We start from the raw sequence: 18,018 nt of genomic DNA on the forward strand, positions 1-18,018 counted from the left end.
TTGTTTTGTTCTCAGATGCTGGTCAGGCATCATCAGTGACTATTGCTTATGGATACCTTCATTTATGCAAGCACATGGCCATAAACATCTGTGCATTTGCTGTAAAGCACTAAACGATTCAAAAACCTATGCAACTCTGAGAATCTTTTCCAAATGCATCTCACACTGCATCACCATCTGAATCATGCAAATGTTATCTAGCACCTATTAAATTATTAGAGCTATTCATCACAAACGCATGGGGTAGGCAAAATATGGCTTCATTCAAATATAACATTATAATAGGCTACTTAAAATTCCAGTGGAATGCAAAAATGTATGATAAAATATTTTAATTAAAAACTAGTTAATTTACATATTGTACCAATAAAGAATATTTAAATAAATATACTTATATCAGAATCTGCTTTCAAGCAGAGAAATCTTGGCTCTCAGTTGTCCTCTGACATCAATCTCACATACATCTCAAAGTGATGTCAACCCACCCACATGCAACCCTCATTTGCATATACACACAGCAGGTGATGGGTTGGCTGGGATTGGCTTGCGCATCTTTTAAAACCCAACCAATGGGAAGCAATAAAGAGTCACCAGGAGAGGTATTTAACCCCAAATTCGAATTCATATACTTCCTTGTGGGCCCCTCCTGGAGGAGGGATTTAGGTGTATTTAAAGACATCTCATGCATTTGCATATGCACAAGATTCCTTCAATCAGCTCTGTAAAAAAAATGTTACAATTTACATTACATTTAAAAAGACTTCCTTCTCACATAATTTTAAAATACTTTATTTAAAATGGTTTTAATAGTTATCCTAAATATACATTTATATTTTGAAACAGTGTTAAAATCATATTTTAAAATTATGTTAAGAGGCATTCCTAAAAGCCCTGTATTAAGCCTTTTGTATCTTTATTTTTTTTAAACAAGCTATAACTTATAACAAATAAAGAAAATTTGTATTTAATTTAAAAAATGTTTACAATAAATGTATATCTAAAATGTATTTTAAATATGATTTTATATTTTAAATATATTGTTAGTCATATGTTTAATGAATTAAAAATATAAATTAACTTACAATTTTTTTGTATTCCAGGAAGCCTCTGTATCACCTATACATTTCTATATATTAAGTCTTTTGTGTCGAATTATTTGGTATACCTTTTATTATCATATATACAATTAAAATAAAATAAAATAATAATATAAAATTTTAAAAGGCTCCTTTTAATCAATATAGTAATGTAACAATATTTATTATATTTATTTTAAATATGCATATATATTTAAATTATTTTAAATAGGTCTACTTTAAAATATTGTTAGAATAATATTTTTAATAAGTAAAAATATGAAAAACCCTATCGTTTAGGATAAGTTTACACAACAATGTTTTAAAAACCTTTTTTTTCATTTAGAAAAGTACAGGGTATTTTTCCATACAGAGTTTTTACAAATTCACGTTGTTGTTTTTTTTTTTGTTTATCACGGAGACGATAAAGGTATAATTTTCAAAAACTGCATTTTGTTACACAAAACTGTTTTAAAAGTTTGCATTTTCAGGCCCCCAAAATGTTGTTGTGTAAATGAATGGCCAAAACGCATAAAAAGTGTTCAATTTTTAGTTGAAAACGGTGCTGTGTAAACGCCCCCTTGCTAGATGCATCCAGAAATCCCTGCACAGTTCTGTACATTGAGACTTTTATATCTTTAATTTTCTAACACATGCTAATACACAGTCTATGACTGCATTTTTATTGTTAAGTGCAATAGATGTTGTTTTTTTGCTAAATTGTCTGTTGCTGCCAGTTGTCCAGATTTGATTAAAGGGATCTGCATGGGGCAAAGTGTGCAAGATGCTAATAGATCAAAGGGACAGGTATCCACCCTGTTGGTCAAGAAGATCACGAAACCTTGACCTTTCATTAGACCTATAGGGAGGATTCCCTGCTCTCTTCCTCATGTGATTAAAAAGGCATCAGGTGGTATTCAACCTGCTCAGTCAACCTATTCGCTCAAGGGGTCAGGCTACGGGGAATTCATGATGCCAGCCTTTGATAGGTGCACTTCAGTAAGCATTAGAGCAACAAAGAGAGTTTAGATATACAGAGAATGTTGGAAGACAGGATTGCATTTTTGTGTGTTTATATCACCACAAATGTATTACATAAACCCATATCTCCTGATAACCATCACATATCATCACATTTTAACACTACAGCAGCAGTAAAGAAAACAAGAAAAAGCCTATAAGAGAGAGCAGTTCCCACACTATGTAAAAGTGATAAGCTGCAATTGTTACCTTTAAAGAGCCACTAGATTTAACTTGTTAACAGATTGTTGCTGGTATAAATTAATGTTGATTCACCAATGCTAAACAATGTTTTTTTTACATGAATAAAATCAGCTAAATTTAATGTCACCAAATTTTTTCAGTGTATGAATGGTCAGATAAACTTTTCTGCATCTGATAATTAGTTAAAAAAAGCTGACCTCCATGCTAGCAGGTTGTTGTGGTGGTCGCCAGGGCGTTGTTATAGAGTTGCTAAGGCATTTTATGTGCCTTTTAGCATGTTGCTATGAGGTTGCTAGAGTATTCTGGGCAGCTGCTTACAGGCCCAGGTCAAAAGAGCTAGAAATCTGGCCTCTCCGTCAGTGTGTTTATTTATTTATTTATTGTACAATTTATGCCTGCCAGAAGAAAAAGTGTTACAAAAATAATAATCAATGGCCTAAAAAACAGGCTATAACCTAAATAGTGAAGCTATAGCCTTTCTACTGTATATTGCTATTTTCTCCACTGGTAACCAGTGCACAGCTTTGAGGGCAGATTTCTTAATTAGCACAACTAGTATATGATAACAGCATGCTAATGTTTTAAGACGCATGCACACACACACACACACAAACGCACACGCACGCACGCACGCACACACGCACACTTCTTCAAGGCTTTGTCCCCAGTGACACAAAAGCACCAGCTTCATTGCCTGCAGGTCATCCTTTTTTAAAGCAAAAGACAAATAGTGTGTTCATGCATGTACCTGTGAGGGTCCATCTCAGAGCCCTAAAAATGTTCATTTCCCTAGAGAGCCATGATTCAGCCTTTGATATTTTCATTTTAAGGTCACATGCACAGTTTTCTCATCATTCGCAGATGGTACATAGCATGCATCTTAGCAAATGCAACTATAGTGTGCATCTTTACACACACACACACACACACACACACACACACACACACACACACACACACACACACACACACACACACATATATATATATATATATATATAGAGAGAGAGAGAGAGAGAGAGAGAGAGAGAGAGAGAGAGAGAGAGAGAGAGAGAGAGAGAGAGAGAGAGAGAGAGAGAGAGAGAGAGAGAGAGAGAGAGAGAGAGAGAGAGAGAGAGAGAGAGAGAGATGCAATTCTTTTGTCAAAGCAAACCAACTGAACTCACCCAGCCTGATGTCATTGACCAGCCTCCTATAAACTCTTGAGCATTTGTATCGGACAATTGGATCAAAAGGGTGGGTCGAAAAGGCTAAGCAAATTTATAAAAAGACCATAAAGCCAGAGAAAGAAAGATAGGCTACATCTCTCCAGGGAGATTCGTCAATCACTGTGGGAAGAGCCTTTGTTCTGTGTAAGGTCAATGTCTTAAATTAAGATGTAAAGAAAGGAGATGATAGACACTGAATTGAGACACTATTCAGCGATCACTTACTTCCTAATGCACAGATTTGCCATATGGGACATTGTTGGAAAAGAGGACACGAGGTATAGCCATAAGAAACAGTATTGTCACAAGTACAGCTTGTGCACCGCCGGCATTTCATTAAGCTGTCTGGCACTAATTATCATCTTGAGCTAAATTAGCACAGGCAAAATGGGCTGGATATGACTCTTTCACTCACAAATAACAATACAACAATGTGTAGTTCAACGTGAATACAGGCAGCATATGCAAATTGAAAATTATAGGTTGTGTGCGAGACACAAACAAAGCAAGATCTTAACATTTCACTGCACTTGTCTGATTTGCTATTTTGCTGTGTCAGAAATTATTATTATTATTTTTATTATTGGGCGCCCAGGAATTGGTGTTCATGGCAATTTGTTCCAACCATATAAAACTCTGAAAATCTTTTTTTTTGTAAACATTAATTTGGGTATGTAAAACCAGATATATTCTGTAGAAATAAGTCTTATCTTATGCCAGCATGTAAATGTATCTGTAATGTACTTTAGGCATGTTTAAAGTCAAGTCAAATTAAAAATAAATATCATCCATTATTTATTATAATCACTGACACACACTAAAAACTTGCAAACACTAATGAATCAACTGAAATCTGAATCAAATCTCTCAATCTGAACAATTATGGCCATAACAATCAAATCCACCTCAAATACAAGCTGCAGAATAATTTTTTTTCTGATATAAAAAAGATAGGCTATTACAACATAATAATCTACATTTTAAACAACCTAATTTATAGTCAAATTATGTGGCATGTTTGTATGAGCCCTGCTTAATTTATTAAAATGCATTTCTATATTTTATTCTTTCATATATCAATTCGTTGTTGAGCTGAAATATAGTATATAATTTAAAATTATTTCAAATCTGAAACAGCGATGTCTATATTACATTTTTCTCAATCAACATCTGAATTAATCTCGAGACGCCCAAATCTCAAATGAACCTCTATTGCAAATTCTGTCGCTTTAAGTGATGGGCGTGGTTACCGCCAAACTACCCGCCCTATATGCAAATCTTCCCACTACTTTGGCTGGGTAATATAGTGCGGTACTCGTTTCAGGTGTCCATACTAGTGAGCGCAAGCCGCGGCTAGAGAAGGGATCACACAGTCGCTATAAAGGGAGCAGAGAGAAGCAAAGTTTACACGAAACGGTGGACTGCAAATGGGCAAACATCCTCGCAACTTAACTTATAAACAACAGCCGGATAATACAAAACCACGCCTGGAAAACGAACACAAAACAGGATTATTCAGCACTCCGCTTACGACGCTTTCTTAACTTGTTGACATGAAAGCCTTTTCTGCAAAACATTTGTCTGGAGCTCACCGGTGAACTGCAACACCTCATTTTCGTGTCTCAAATGACATGCAATACTGACTCTCGGCTCCTGTATTACGGTAAGTGCTTAAGGAACGCCTAATTCATGTGGCTTATCTTATTCGTTTTTGTGAAAAAGTAAGGCATTTTGCTGACGAATAGAGCAACTGTTGATGACAGTAACGTTAGCCTATAGGCTACACTCGTAGTAGTATATGCACTTACATGAAGCATTACATCGTTGTGTTATGTAATAGAAGTAACCTTGTGTTGCGAAACTTCAAGTTTTGTAACGTAAAGTAGAACTGCATGGAGACCATCATACTTTATAATATGTATTTTTTGGACTGCTTGACTTCTAAAAAATATATAATATTTTTAATAATAGGCTAAATTTGCATGCATATATTAAATTAATGCAGGCTATATTATTTAGATTAAATAGGCTACTTATATTAAATACTTGCAAGATAAAATAACAACAATAAACTGTAATTATAAATATGTACTAGAAGCTCATTGAAAATAAAATGAAGAGCTTTAAGTTAATTATCTCTCACAGAGCACCATAAGATCGGATTGTTTTTAAAATCGGATCAATTGTGGTTTTCAGATCTTGATCTCTGAGGAGGACACCAATGCCAGGAATCAGTGCAAACGCATCGCGAAATAAAAAGTGGGAGATGGAGGAATACGACCAATATCAACACTACTTCTACGACGACCACAACTTGGACGAGGACTTTTTCAAATCAACCGCACCAAGCGAGGACATTTGGAAGAAATTCGAGCTCGTGCCAACCCCGCCCATGTCGCCTGTCAGGATACTGGAAGGTACCGGTCCATCACCAGGGGACAGATTAGAGTGGGCGTCCCAGTTTTTGGGGCAGGACGAGGAGCAGGAGGGACACTGCAAACTCAATGCGGAGGAGACTCTGGAGAACTTGAGCTCCATCATTATTCAGGACTGTATGTGGAGCAGTTTCTCCGCCACCCAGCAGCTGGAGAAAGTTGTCAGCGAGCGTTTGTCCTGCTCGGCTCAGTCGAAACACTCCAGCAAAGCGCAGTGCGTCCCAGTGGACGCTCCTGTTCTCAACAGCTTCGCGACAGATTGCGTGGATCCAGCAGCTGTCCTTACTTTCCCCCTGAGCAGCAGCTGCAAGAAACAGGTGTCGTCCGGGTCAGAATCTCGCACCGACTCCTCTGGTAAGTACGAGACCGTTGACTTTGAAGACCAAAACTCACTTATTTGCTTAACCGTGTAGACCTTGAGGTGTACGTCTAAATTTGCAGTTGTGTTGACACCTGGCAAATCTCGATATATGTGATCATTCTGTGCAGTAGTTTCCATACATTTATGCACTAAACTACGCCAAAACCTGACATAGCCTACTTAAAAAGAAAAGTTACATCGGTGCCATGGGATTTAGGTTGGCATTTCATCTTGAATTCTACTTAATATATGTGGAATGTAAAAGTGTGCTGAGCTTCCACATTCCCCAAGTGAAACAAAAGGAGACATTGCTTTACTTGTGGCCGGTGCCTACTAGTTCATGATCAGCAGCATACAGCAATAATAAGGGTACTTGAATCCTAAAGTGGTCAGGGTCACTCAAATGTCCATGAATGAACATTCAGTATGAAGCTGACTGTATGTAACCTAGTTGATTCTTCTATCATTTAATTTTAAGGGCACTTGCAATTTACAGGCTTAGATTTCACCCAAAAATAAAAAATCTGTATAATTTACTCATATCGTTCTGAAGCTTTCTTCTGCAGAACACAGGAGATATTTTGAAGAATGTTTTAGCTGTTTTTAACCATACAGTGAAAGTCAATGGTGTGTCCAAAGCAACATTAGACCCCATTGACTTTCATTGTATGGACCAAAAAACAGAGATTTTTTTTACTCATGGTGGCTTTACATTTTTCAATGAACTGTTCTTTTTAATAGTGAATTTCTGATTTTGCAACAAAAATATTTGGCTATGTGCTCAATGACGGAAGTAATTGCGTGGTGAAATCGGAGTAGATGGAACTCAGAACAGATGCTTCTCTTATCAAAATAAACATCAGAGGTGACTCCAAGTTCATTATTGAATATCAAAGCCTCATTTACTTTCCTCTTGCTGAAAATAGGCAACTAATAAAAACAATACTCATTTTGTAGTTTTGTGGCCCATAGATATTACATTCTCAATGGGTTTTAAAGTGCTAGAATTGGTGGATGGAAAGGTAAATTTGGACAAAGGCTACAAAAGAGGATGCAGCATTGCACATACATGATCTGTCTGTGACATATGACATATGTAAACTGAAGTATTTTTTCTGTTGTTCTTTCAGATGATGAAGAGATTGATGTAGTAACGGTGGAACATAAGCAGAACAAGTCGCGTTTGGTGAACGCCCGCAAACCGGTGACCATTACGGTTCATGCAGACCCTTATGACCCTTGCATGAAGCGTTTCCACATCTCCATTCACCAGCAACAGCACAACTATGCTGCCCGCTCGCCCGACAGTTATCCTGAAGAGGAGCCACCTCGCAAGAAGATCAGGCAAGAGTCCTTGCAGCCACGAATGGGTTCCACACCCCAAACCCCTGATATAACCCCACCCACACCTTCCCCCTCAGTCCCCGCCCAATCTCAGACTGTGTCGGCTTCTCCAACACACTCATCCTACCACTTCAAATCCCAACCATCCAGCCCTCAGAGTTCAGACTGTGAGGACACGGACAAGCGTAAGACGCACAACTACTTGGAGCGGAAGAGACGCAATGACCTACGCTCGCGCTTTCTGGCCCTACGTGATGAAATTCCAGGCCTGGCTGACTGTCCAAAGACACCCAAAGTTGTGATCTTGACCAAGGCCACGGAATACCTGCGAACGCTGCATGTCAGCGACAGACAGAAGGCCCAGGAGAAGAAGCAGCTGAAAAGCAGGCAACAGCAGTTACTACGGAGACTCGCTGAACTGAAACGTGCATAAACCTTCATAGTCCAGCCATTATTTCAATAGGAACTCTGTAGAGCTGTGTGTTTTTTTCCAAAGTTCCACGTGGGGATATTAAATGGAATGGACACTATATTTTGAGATTAGTTCTTCAGTTTTCGTTCTTTGCACATTTGCCTTCGCAACTGGGGGAGGGGAACGTACTTGTGGAAGCTGCGGTACTGGTGTTCTCAAGTGGACCCTACTTGACCCTAATAAGTTTCAAACAATTTTCCAAAGAGGGTCATTATTTCTGACATTTTCATTAGAAATTTAACGATTTAGACCCTGAATGTGTGTTCTCTTAAATTCTTTCGTAAAAGCTGAAGTATTTTGGCGGGGGAAGTATTATTTAATTGAATCTGCATGCCAAATTAGGCGTTATTTAAAATGTAGCAATTTATAAGGACGTATATTTGACCTCCTAAACCGTCAAAGGTTTTTTTTTGAGGCAGAATCTAGAATTCATCTGGTTAAAGATATTTCAGTGTGTTCGATCCATGTAACTTCTCCGTTAATAGGGATTTTGTTACCTAAATTAACCTAAATTTTAGGAGAGCTGTGTGCCACCATTGCCACATGATGACAGTGTAAGTTAAACAGACAGGAAGTTGCATCACTGTTACTTTTGTTATATTGTGTTCCATGTTTTTTTGTTTGTTCCTCTGTTATTGTATATTATTCTTAGCTTGAACATTCAGGACAGTGTCCAGCACAGCCTTGCAGTGTATATAAACTGTGGCAAATTCTTTGGACATATGTATATAATAGTAGTGATGTACAGGACATTGTGTAAAAATACATACTTTGTGTTTTGAATTTGAAAATCAGCACTGTTAATAGACTTTATTTTCTATTTTTCTGTCATTTGTCCTAAACCTTGGTTGGCCCACCTGCCTTCCCTAGAGTATCTCAAAGTTTCTATTTTTGTTAAGAAAAGTTACAAAAAATTCAAAAAGGTAAATAAAATAACACTATCAACATTTCATTTTCATCACTAGCCACTTTATGCTGTTTTCACTGCCTATTCCCTTGTGTGCTGAAATTTCTTTGGCTTAATATCGCTCTTGTGGCAGAAAGAATTTTGTACTAATTATATTTTCTTACAGAATTGATTGTATCATTGTTTGATTTTTATTTAAATATAAAGTTGTACTGGTGGCATATGCTTGCTTATCTCCCACTATGACCATCAGAACTTTATGCTTACTGCTGTTCGTCATGCCGAAGAATGCAATTATTTCTTAAAAAAAAAAAAAAAGGTCATGTGTTCACAGCAATCATCGTGACTTCTGTTTGTTCATTCAGCTTTGAAATTGTATGGTAAAAAGGGTAAATTACCATCAGAAATTGACAGTACTTGACTCCGGGTTGCATATGCCACCAGTAACCATTGTTTTTTTTGTTTTGTTTTTCACTTTCGTCCCTTGTCATCAGGTGTCATACTGGGAGAAGAATGACAGCAGCATTGTTTAAGCACTTTGTGTTCTGTACCTCATAAGCCTATATACATAAACTCAAAATTGGGTAAACAATAAATAAATTCAGTTCAAATCACGTCAGCATGTTTGTCTTTCTTTGTTGAATAGAATCAATCTCAAATTAGAACTGGTTGCATACACCAATGATCCAGAAGCCAAAAAATAAATAAAATGTTTTAACATAAAAATTTCCAAATAAGACTTATTTAAAGTGAAAGTTATTCCATAAATGAAGATTCCATCATCATTTACTCATCCTGGAGCCAGTTGCATAAACAGCTGCTAAGTTAAGGCTGTGTCTTAAGAACTAGTCTGACCAACTAACAGTTAATTAGGGCTAATGAGTCTTACTTTTCTGATTCAAATTAGACCATTCTACCCTTTTATGTAACACAAAAGTTATGAAAAAACTTGAAGAAAAAAATGAGATGACTAACTCGTAAGATTAGTCTAAGAAGTTTATGCAACCGGCCCCAGATGTTGTTCCAAATGTGTATGACTTGAACAGAACTTGAGATGCCAGTGACCATTCATCTAAAAGGGTTAGTTCACCCAAAAACTATCCTATAATTTACTCACCCTCAAGCCATCCAAAGTGTATATGACTTTCTTCTTTCAGTTGAACTCAATCAGAGTTATATTAAATAATATCCTGGCTCTTCCAAGCTTTATAATGGAATTGAATAGTGAGTTTTTGGAGCTCCATCCATCACAAAAGTAATCCATATGATTCCAGTGGGTTAATAAATGCCTTCTGAAGTGAAGCAATGGGTTTGTGATAAAAAAAATCTATATTTCTCCCACAAGAGATCCGCCGTAAGGGTGACCTCTGACCCGACGTATGGCGTAGGACGCATGACATACAGTAGGCGTAGCGTAAGCTGAGGTGAGAATTGACGAATGCAGAAGCGCAAAGGAAAGAGGAAAACATATTTGTCATACATCAGAAGGAATTTATTAACTAACTGGAAACGTATGAATTACTTTTATGATGGATGGATACACTTTTTGGAGCTTCAAAAATTCAGGCTCTATTCACTCCCATTATAAAGCTTGGAAGAGCCAGGATGTTATTTAAAATAACTTATGTTCGATAACGACTATGTTCGACTAGGATGGCTTAAGGGTGAGTTAATAATGGCATAATTTAAATTTTTGGGTGAACTTTTCCTTTAATTGTTTGAAAAAGATGCAGTAAAAGTGAATAGTGAGACTAAAGTCATACAGGCTTGGAACAGTATCAGCGTGAGTAAACGATGACGTTTGTTTGAAAGAACATCCTACAGCTCTTAAAGGGATAGTTTACCCAAAAATGAAAATTCTGTCATCATTTACTCACCCTCAAGTTCTTCCAAATCTTTCTAAATGTATTTGTTCTGCTGAACACAGACGTAGATATTTTGAAGAAACCCAGTCTGTTTCCAGGCTGCTTTGGGGCACCATTGACTTCCATAGTAGGAAAAAAAATACCATAGAAGTCAAAGGTGCCCCAGAATTGTTCAGTTTCCAGAATTCTTCAAAATATCTTCTATAGAGTTCAACAGAACAAAGAAATTTATACAGGTTTGGAACAACCTGAGGGTGAGTAAATGATGGCAGAATTTTCATTTTTGGGTGAACTATCCCTTTAATATCGAGACACTAGAGGAGCAGTGATTGGTTATAAAAATGCGCCATAACTTATGTTTATACAATATTATACATTGTACATAGATACTGTCTTGCAAGAAAAATTTCAGACTTGTCTGATAATAAAGTATTATATCATATCATATCATATTGGCCCAGCAATTCCAGAAAATAGGGCAAGATTTTACTATATGTGGCATAAGAGCTATGCTACTCCATCAACACCTGTACGAGTGTGAGTGAAGTTGATTCGATCGTTTCATTAGCGAGATCCGCTTTTAGTTGACACGTCGTAATGGCAACGATCATCATCTCTTTTCCTTGGCCCAGAACGCTCAGTTGCCATGGAGACGGAAGAGAGCTATTCATACCCGTGTTCTTCCGGAAAGCGCACGAGTCGACCTGTTAAAGTCAACAATGGTGTCAAAGCTGCAAATTAAACGATAAAAACTACGCCAACCCACCAGATAATGTGAGTGAAAACTCAAAGCTGTCATTACTGCAATGCAAAGGATACTGATAATATGTTCACAGTAACTTGCACTGTGTTATTAGCTAACAGGATACTGAGTGGGTCCTGAATGATGAAAATATGTTCCTTTTCTCAACTTGATTCATCCGTGTTTGGAACACACTGTGCCATTTTATTGTCCATATATCTAGATTCCTGTTTTCCAAGTACAGTTTGTTTGATTGTAAGAACTTTTGTCCTATCTCTGAATGAAACACCATTGCCTTTCAGTACCAGCTATAATTGAATCCTTCAATCTTGTTCCTATGGAAACAGTTTTAGTTGCTTGGATACAGTTCCCTCCTCAGAGGCGAAGTCAACGCACATGCTCAGATCATTCCTCAGCCCTCCTGAGAGGCTTCTGTCATGGCGGCCGCCACGCGTGTACTAAAGAAAGGCATCGCTCCGTCTTTAGTGGTGATTTTAGGAGCCACTGGAACTGGCAAATCCAAACTGGCTATCGAGATTGGGAAAAGGCTGAATGGGGAAATTATAAGCGCCGATTCCATGCAGGTAAGTCGAGCGATCTTCTGCTGCATCATCTGTCAAACAGGGAAGGACGTGAAAGGGCTTTGCTATTAATAAATGACAGGTCGTTTAAAAACAGCCGAGCTGCAAAATTAAACCGTTAATGCTTTATAATGAAACTGCGTCATTTGTGAAAGCTTTTAAATGCACATACTAGTTTTATAACGCTTTAAACCAGAACATCAGCAGGCCAAAAGCGTTTGGACTCCAAATATATTCATATAGGCTAATAATTACCTTTCCTACCGAAAATAGGTTGCAGCAAAGGTTGGGTGAATGTTTTGCCTAGCGCATCGTAAACGTTTGAAGATTTAGTTATTTTATTTCCTCGTGCCCATCACTGGTCGCCATTTTTGACAATGCTCCACGCGCTCATAATTTATTAATTTGTCATAAAGTCGTGTATACTGATCCACTACCACCACTCTTATGACAAACAGCTTCTAATAACTGGTTTCTTGTTTCGGGTGATTTGTTAATTGGCCGTATGCATGGATAATACTAGGTGGTCATTGCTCAGTTTTGATGGGTTTCACTACATGTATAGAAAGTTAGTGACCATCTGCACTGTTCCACTAGTAAGTCTAAAGCATTTGTTTGGTTATGTTTGAATAATTTTGCAGTAGATCTCTTTAGCATGAATTCAATAGGGCATGTTGCATAACTGCATGACTGGTCCTCCCTCCTGTCCACCATCTGATACCAAACTTTATATCCAAACCAAAGTACTTCTGGGAGAAAGCTGTCCATTAGCATTACCATGAATCCCAATGGCATTTACACTACTGGCACAGATACCCTGAGAAGTACACGTCTGCTCAACTGCAGACTGCTGATGGCAGTCACCTGAGCTGTGACATTAAAAGGAGCACATGGGGAAAAACATATTTTATTTTAAGATCCCTGCAAAACAGAATAGCTAAAACATAATGAATCTGGTCCTAGTTATCGGGATTAATCACATCCAAAATAAAAGTTTGTTTACATAATATGTGTGTGTACTGTATAATTATTTTGTAAAAATACACACATATGCATGTATATATTTAAGAAATACTTGCATGTTGTATAAACATAATTTATATAGTATATATATATATATATATATATATATATATATATATATATATATATATAAATATTTTATATATAATAAAAAATTCTTAAGTATATATGCATGTGTGTGTATTTATACAAAATAATTATACACAGTGGTACACACCCATATATTATGTAAACACAAACCGTGATTAATCGTTGCCCAGCACTAATTGTATATATATATATATATACACATTATAACTTTTGCAGTGTCTCTCACCCATGAAACACGGCACTCAAGTTAAAAAAAAGTTCAACTCTAATCTAATAACTTTTTCGCATTCCACTGCCTGTGTCTTGTTTTTTTCAACGTAATTACACATTCTTTGTGAACAGCCGCTTAAGACGCGATGTGTTCTATGTTCATAAAGCGCGTCACATGAGAGCGTTTAATCAGGTGCGCCATCATGTGGTCGGATCGTTTTCATCTTTTAACTGTTATCATTGCCATATTGTCAACATGTCTAACTGTAACATTTGCGAACATTTTTATTCAAGAACCGTGATATAAAAATGATAAAATTGTGGCAAAACGTTAAATTTTAATTAATCAAAAGATCAAATGCGGGAAAAATCGCCCAGCCCTAGTTACTTACAGCTATCTTTATTTATCATTCTTGATGTGAGCAGGCCTTTACATGTCTAACTTTATACTTGTTTTTTTTTTTGGCGGTGCAATGATGAATTATGCTAGATCGCAAAAGCGTCATTTTGATTTTGAGTTGTGTTCCACAGTCGTGGAATTGCAAAAAAAACTGGAGTAACTGCTTTTTGCTAGGATTTTATTACTCCATCAGTCACATCTGAATATTACAGGGGCTTAATTCGAAGTGTAAGTATAAGCTCATTGGTCACTGCTAGACCATTAACCCATCAGTACAAGGCTGAATCCGGATGCTAATTTGTTACTTTTTGACGTTTGAACCTCCCCCTCAAATAATGTGAACGCCCCAGGATGCATTACTTACTTATTTTAGCCTTACAAATGCATTTTGGTTTAATCTGACTTATCTAGTTGCCTTAGTGCCTATGGTGTTCTTGTAAATATTGAGGAATTAGAATACAGCTTTACTGTGTCATTGTCAACTTTTATGCAATTCAAGAACTTTAGTTTTTCTACCAGATTATTCAGATCTTTGCAGCTATGATCAGGTGAAATAGCTGAGGTGCTGCATCCTCCACCAAGTCTGTGTCAGTAATAGATGAAAAAGCTTTGTCTGTATGGACTCCCTGGAAACAAGGCGTGGGAACTCAGGGGGTGGGCTTAGTGAAGGTTTGGTACTGCATTTGCATATAGGCCTGTCTATTATTCTCAGTAGAAAGGGACTTTTCTGCTTTTGAATTTGGGTCAGTTTAATCATACATTAAAGCCTCATTCAGGATGTGGAAATTTGGCCCATTCCTAAAGTTGAACTGGGTGTAAGTCATGTATTTTATTGGTTGGAAGTGTGTTAGGACATTTGATTAAAGGGGTCATGAACTGAATTCAAATTGTCCTTGATCTTTTGACAGTTAAGAGGTCGTTATACTATAAAAATACCCTCTAAGTTTCAAAACTTCCTTGTTATTCCAAAAACTGCTTTTATTGAAACCTTTGCCAGAAAACGACAGGATCTCAAAAGTGAAGACTTGTGATGTCACAGAGCAGCGAAAGACCGCCTTTGCAGAAGAATATCAATGCATGCGTCTACATCACTACGTCTTTGGCCACGCCCACTGGAGCATTAGTGAATGACGTGAGAACGAGTAAAGATCGACACAGGATCAATGACCATGACCAGGGTCCGAAATTAACTTTTTGGCTCACCTGCCACGGGGACTGGAAGATGAAAAAATCCACCAGCCAAGCATATTTTTTACCGGCCAAAATAATAAACAGCCTTTTTGTGTCACATATACATTCATTTCAGTACATTTAATTGAGATAAGTATTATGTTGAATGAATAAGAGTACACATAGAAGTCAAATCAGCTCAACAAATAGTAAGACATGGAAGATGTGAGCATGGAACTAGTGCTCATAACAGTACATTTGAAGGTTTTGTAAAACTATCATATACTTTACCGAAAGTAAACATTTTTACCGATTAATACTATCAGTTAAACAGATTAAAAGTAAAAAAAAGAATATATATATAATATATAAATACATACACACACACACACATTTAGCTTTTTTGTTTGTTCGCTGCATGGTAAAAAAAAAACAGTATATAGCCTATATTTGTCAAATCATGGGGTGCGTCGACACGCGCAACCACACGCGCCTAAAGACATATTTCGTTGAGCAAGCACAATGATGAAGCAAGCGAAAAGAAGTAGCTACTGTGTGGGACCATTTTGACAGAAAGGGCGACGAAGTTACTTGCAAAATATGCTACGCGGTATTAAAATAGCAGTAGGCCTAGTGCAAGTACAATGCAATATCACTTGCAAAGCAACCATCCACAAGAAAATGAAAGGCGCTTTCCGAAGTTGGCCACTCTAGCGAGACGTTATCTCTGTATGCCCGGGACATCTGTGCCATCGGAGAACCAGACTCACCCCACATCATGTAGACATATTACTTTTTTAAGTAAAAACTAGACAAGCTGTGGATTGAGGTAGGCCTGCTATTTTTATTTGACGAAAAAACGTAGGCTGATGGAAAAAAAAAGCCGTTTTTTCAAAGCTTCAAACTGATTCAGTGTTTTCTTTTTGTCATCTTAATTTGTTAATTATTTAAGTTAAAAAAATATATTTAGTGTTGGTCTATTTTTAGTGTGAAGAAGGTTCACACACGCTTCTTGAGGCACACACACACACAAGGTCTCTCCCTCTCTGCAGTGCGCGCGCTACACGGTTTGGAGCACAGTATGAGCGCGCTCTTTCTCGCTCGCTCTAGATTCCTGGAGATTTGAACTAAATTGCGGGCATCAGGGAGCCGCTATCAATATGCGGGAGACTCCCGGAACTTCCGCAAGACTTTGGATGTCTGGAACATTCACCCGCCAGTTTGGCGGATAGCCTTTTGAGATTTACTCGCCAAACGGAAAATCTACCCACATTTGGCGCTTGGCGGGTGTTAATTTCGGACCCTGACCATGGCCTTCCAAAGGATCCTGGGAAAGTGCGTGGTTTTTTTTTTTCAACAATGTGAAGGTCTCAGCAGTGCATTATTTGTTTGTATTTGGTGCATTTCACTTTGGATTATTTGACTAAATCAAATCAAGCTAGTGACTAAACGATCAACTTCACATAATTTCTCTTAGTAGGATGAAAATAATCTTAAACTGTGATTAAATTATATTCAGAAAGCGATCAAAGAACAATCCCTTTCCAATCGCCCAAGTTGTCAATCACACAGCACGAGTTTATCTGGACACTTGCCAAAACTCGTTATGAAATCAATGACGCTGTGTAACACTGCATAACGAAGCTCTTGCTGTATTTATATCGTGTTTGCATTGTTATTTGGTGAAAGCATTCGTGAGAGTTCAGAAATTGTGTTGCAATAAGATCTTTTTATTCATTGGATCAACAGACTGTCTGTCATCTGCTCAATGCTCATCACTGCCAACTTTCATGTAATGAACAAATTATGAGAAGTTTTTAAGATATTTAGATCTATTCCATCTCGATAGCTGTAATAGTAAAAACGTAGTAAAAGATTTCGAGAGAGAGAGTTCCACATGTAATGCTAGCTATTTCATATGCAAACATGTCAGCCAATCACAGCACTGGGCGTTTACACTGAAGTCTCACACAGACACACCCCTTAAAACAGAACGTTCAAATCAGAGGCTAAAATCAGGGTAGGACAATGCCTTTTTTCTCTAAATTATGCCAATTTTTAATGTAAAAATCAAACTAACATCCTAAGGGCACCCCAGGAAACATTATAAAATAATAAAATAATCAAGTTCATGATCCCTTTAAGTACTTTGACATGTAGTTGAAATTATAATAATTAATATTAATAAATGCAGTATGTGATGTACCTATAGATTACATAATTGGCAAAGTATCCTTATGACAATTTCTCTGTTACATAGTTTCCCTTAAATGTGACAATCATTTTCCAATTTTTTTTTGTTGTTGTTGCTGCTATTCTAGTGCTGGGCGGTATACCGGTTCATACCGAAAACCGGTGTATATTTTTGTTATGATATTAATTTTGAATGTACCGCCATACCGATTTATTTAATTACACAACGTTTACGCTGCGCGACACTGTTTCAGACGGACCCTTTACAATGTTGCACTGCAGCGACTGCGAGGCGAGGGTAAACAGCAGTGCTCTGGGGTTACGTTACAGGGAAGATGGATGCTGCTGAACCATGGCGTACAGTGTTTCCTTTAGGATTTTTTTTAACAGTGGGGGCAGGTCTGTCTGAACAACCCCCACACCCGCCCACCCGCCAACCCCCCAACCCCACCCGCCACCGCCCTCACCCCCTCCCCGGGAAAAGTTTTACGTATGAAACTGGACTGACACTTTGCTGCAACACAAATAAACATATTTATTACTTAAAAATATTTGAGGCACTTAACATCTACAAATCATTCATAATGAAACAAATTCATTTGTGGCACTTAACATCTACAAATCATGCATAATGAAACAAATTCATTTGTGGCACTTGACATCTAAAAATCATTTAATAATGAAACATTCATTTGTGTGCCTTGCTGTGCACACATT

The 18,018-nt window shown here is 37.4% G+C and overlaps 2 protein-coding genes across 3 annotated transcripts in view; both read left to right on the top strand.

The window, feature by feature from the left end:
* Window positions 1-4,789: 4,789 nt before the first annotated feature.
* On the top strand, window positions 4,790-9,641 carry myclb (MYCL proto-oncogene, bHLH transcription factor b). Its single transcript, XM_077196356.1, has 3 exons — window positions 4,790-5,171; window positions 5,705-6,297; window positions 7,435-9,641. The coding sequence occupies exons 2-3, from the start codon at window positions 5,730-5,732 to the stop codon at window positions 8,079-8,081; spliced, it is 1,215 nt and encodes a 404-aa protein (XP_077052471.1). The 5' UTR covers window positions 4,790-5,171; window positions 5,705-5,729; the 3' UTR covers window positions 8,082-9,641.
* A 2,361-nt stretch (window positions 9,642-12,002) lies between these two features.
* The window catches only part of trit1 (tRNA isopentenyltransferase 1), a 125,912-nt gene continuing 119,896 nt past the window's right edge, over window positions 12,003-18,018 (top strand). For both annotated transcript variants that reach the window (XM_077196352.1, XM_077196353.1), the window contains exon 1: window positions 12,003-12,218. In XM_077196352.1, the coding sequence (XP_077052467.1) occupies window positions 12,072-12,218 (147 nt within the window). In that variant the 5' untranslated portion in view covers window positions 12,003-12,071. The remainder of the gene's footprint in view (window positions 12,219-18,018) is intronic.

The sequence above is a fragment of the Siphateles boraxobius genome, unplaced genomic scaffold (genome assembly GCF_051911475.1).
Source record: "Siphateles boraxobius isolate OS27281-9 unplaced genomic scaffold, OSU_SipBor_1 35, whole genome shotgun sequence".
Taxonomy (NCBI): Eukaryota; Metazoa; Chordata; class Actinopteri; order Cypriniformes; family Leuciscidae; genus Siphateles; species Siphateles boraxobius.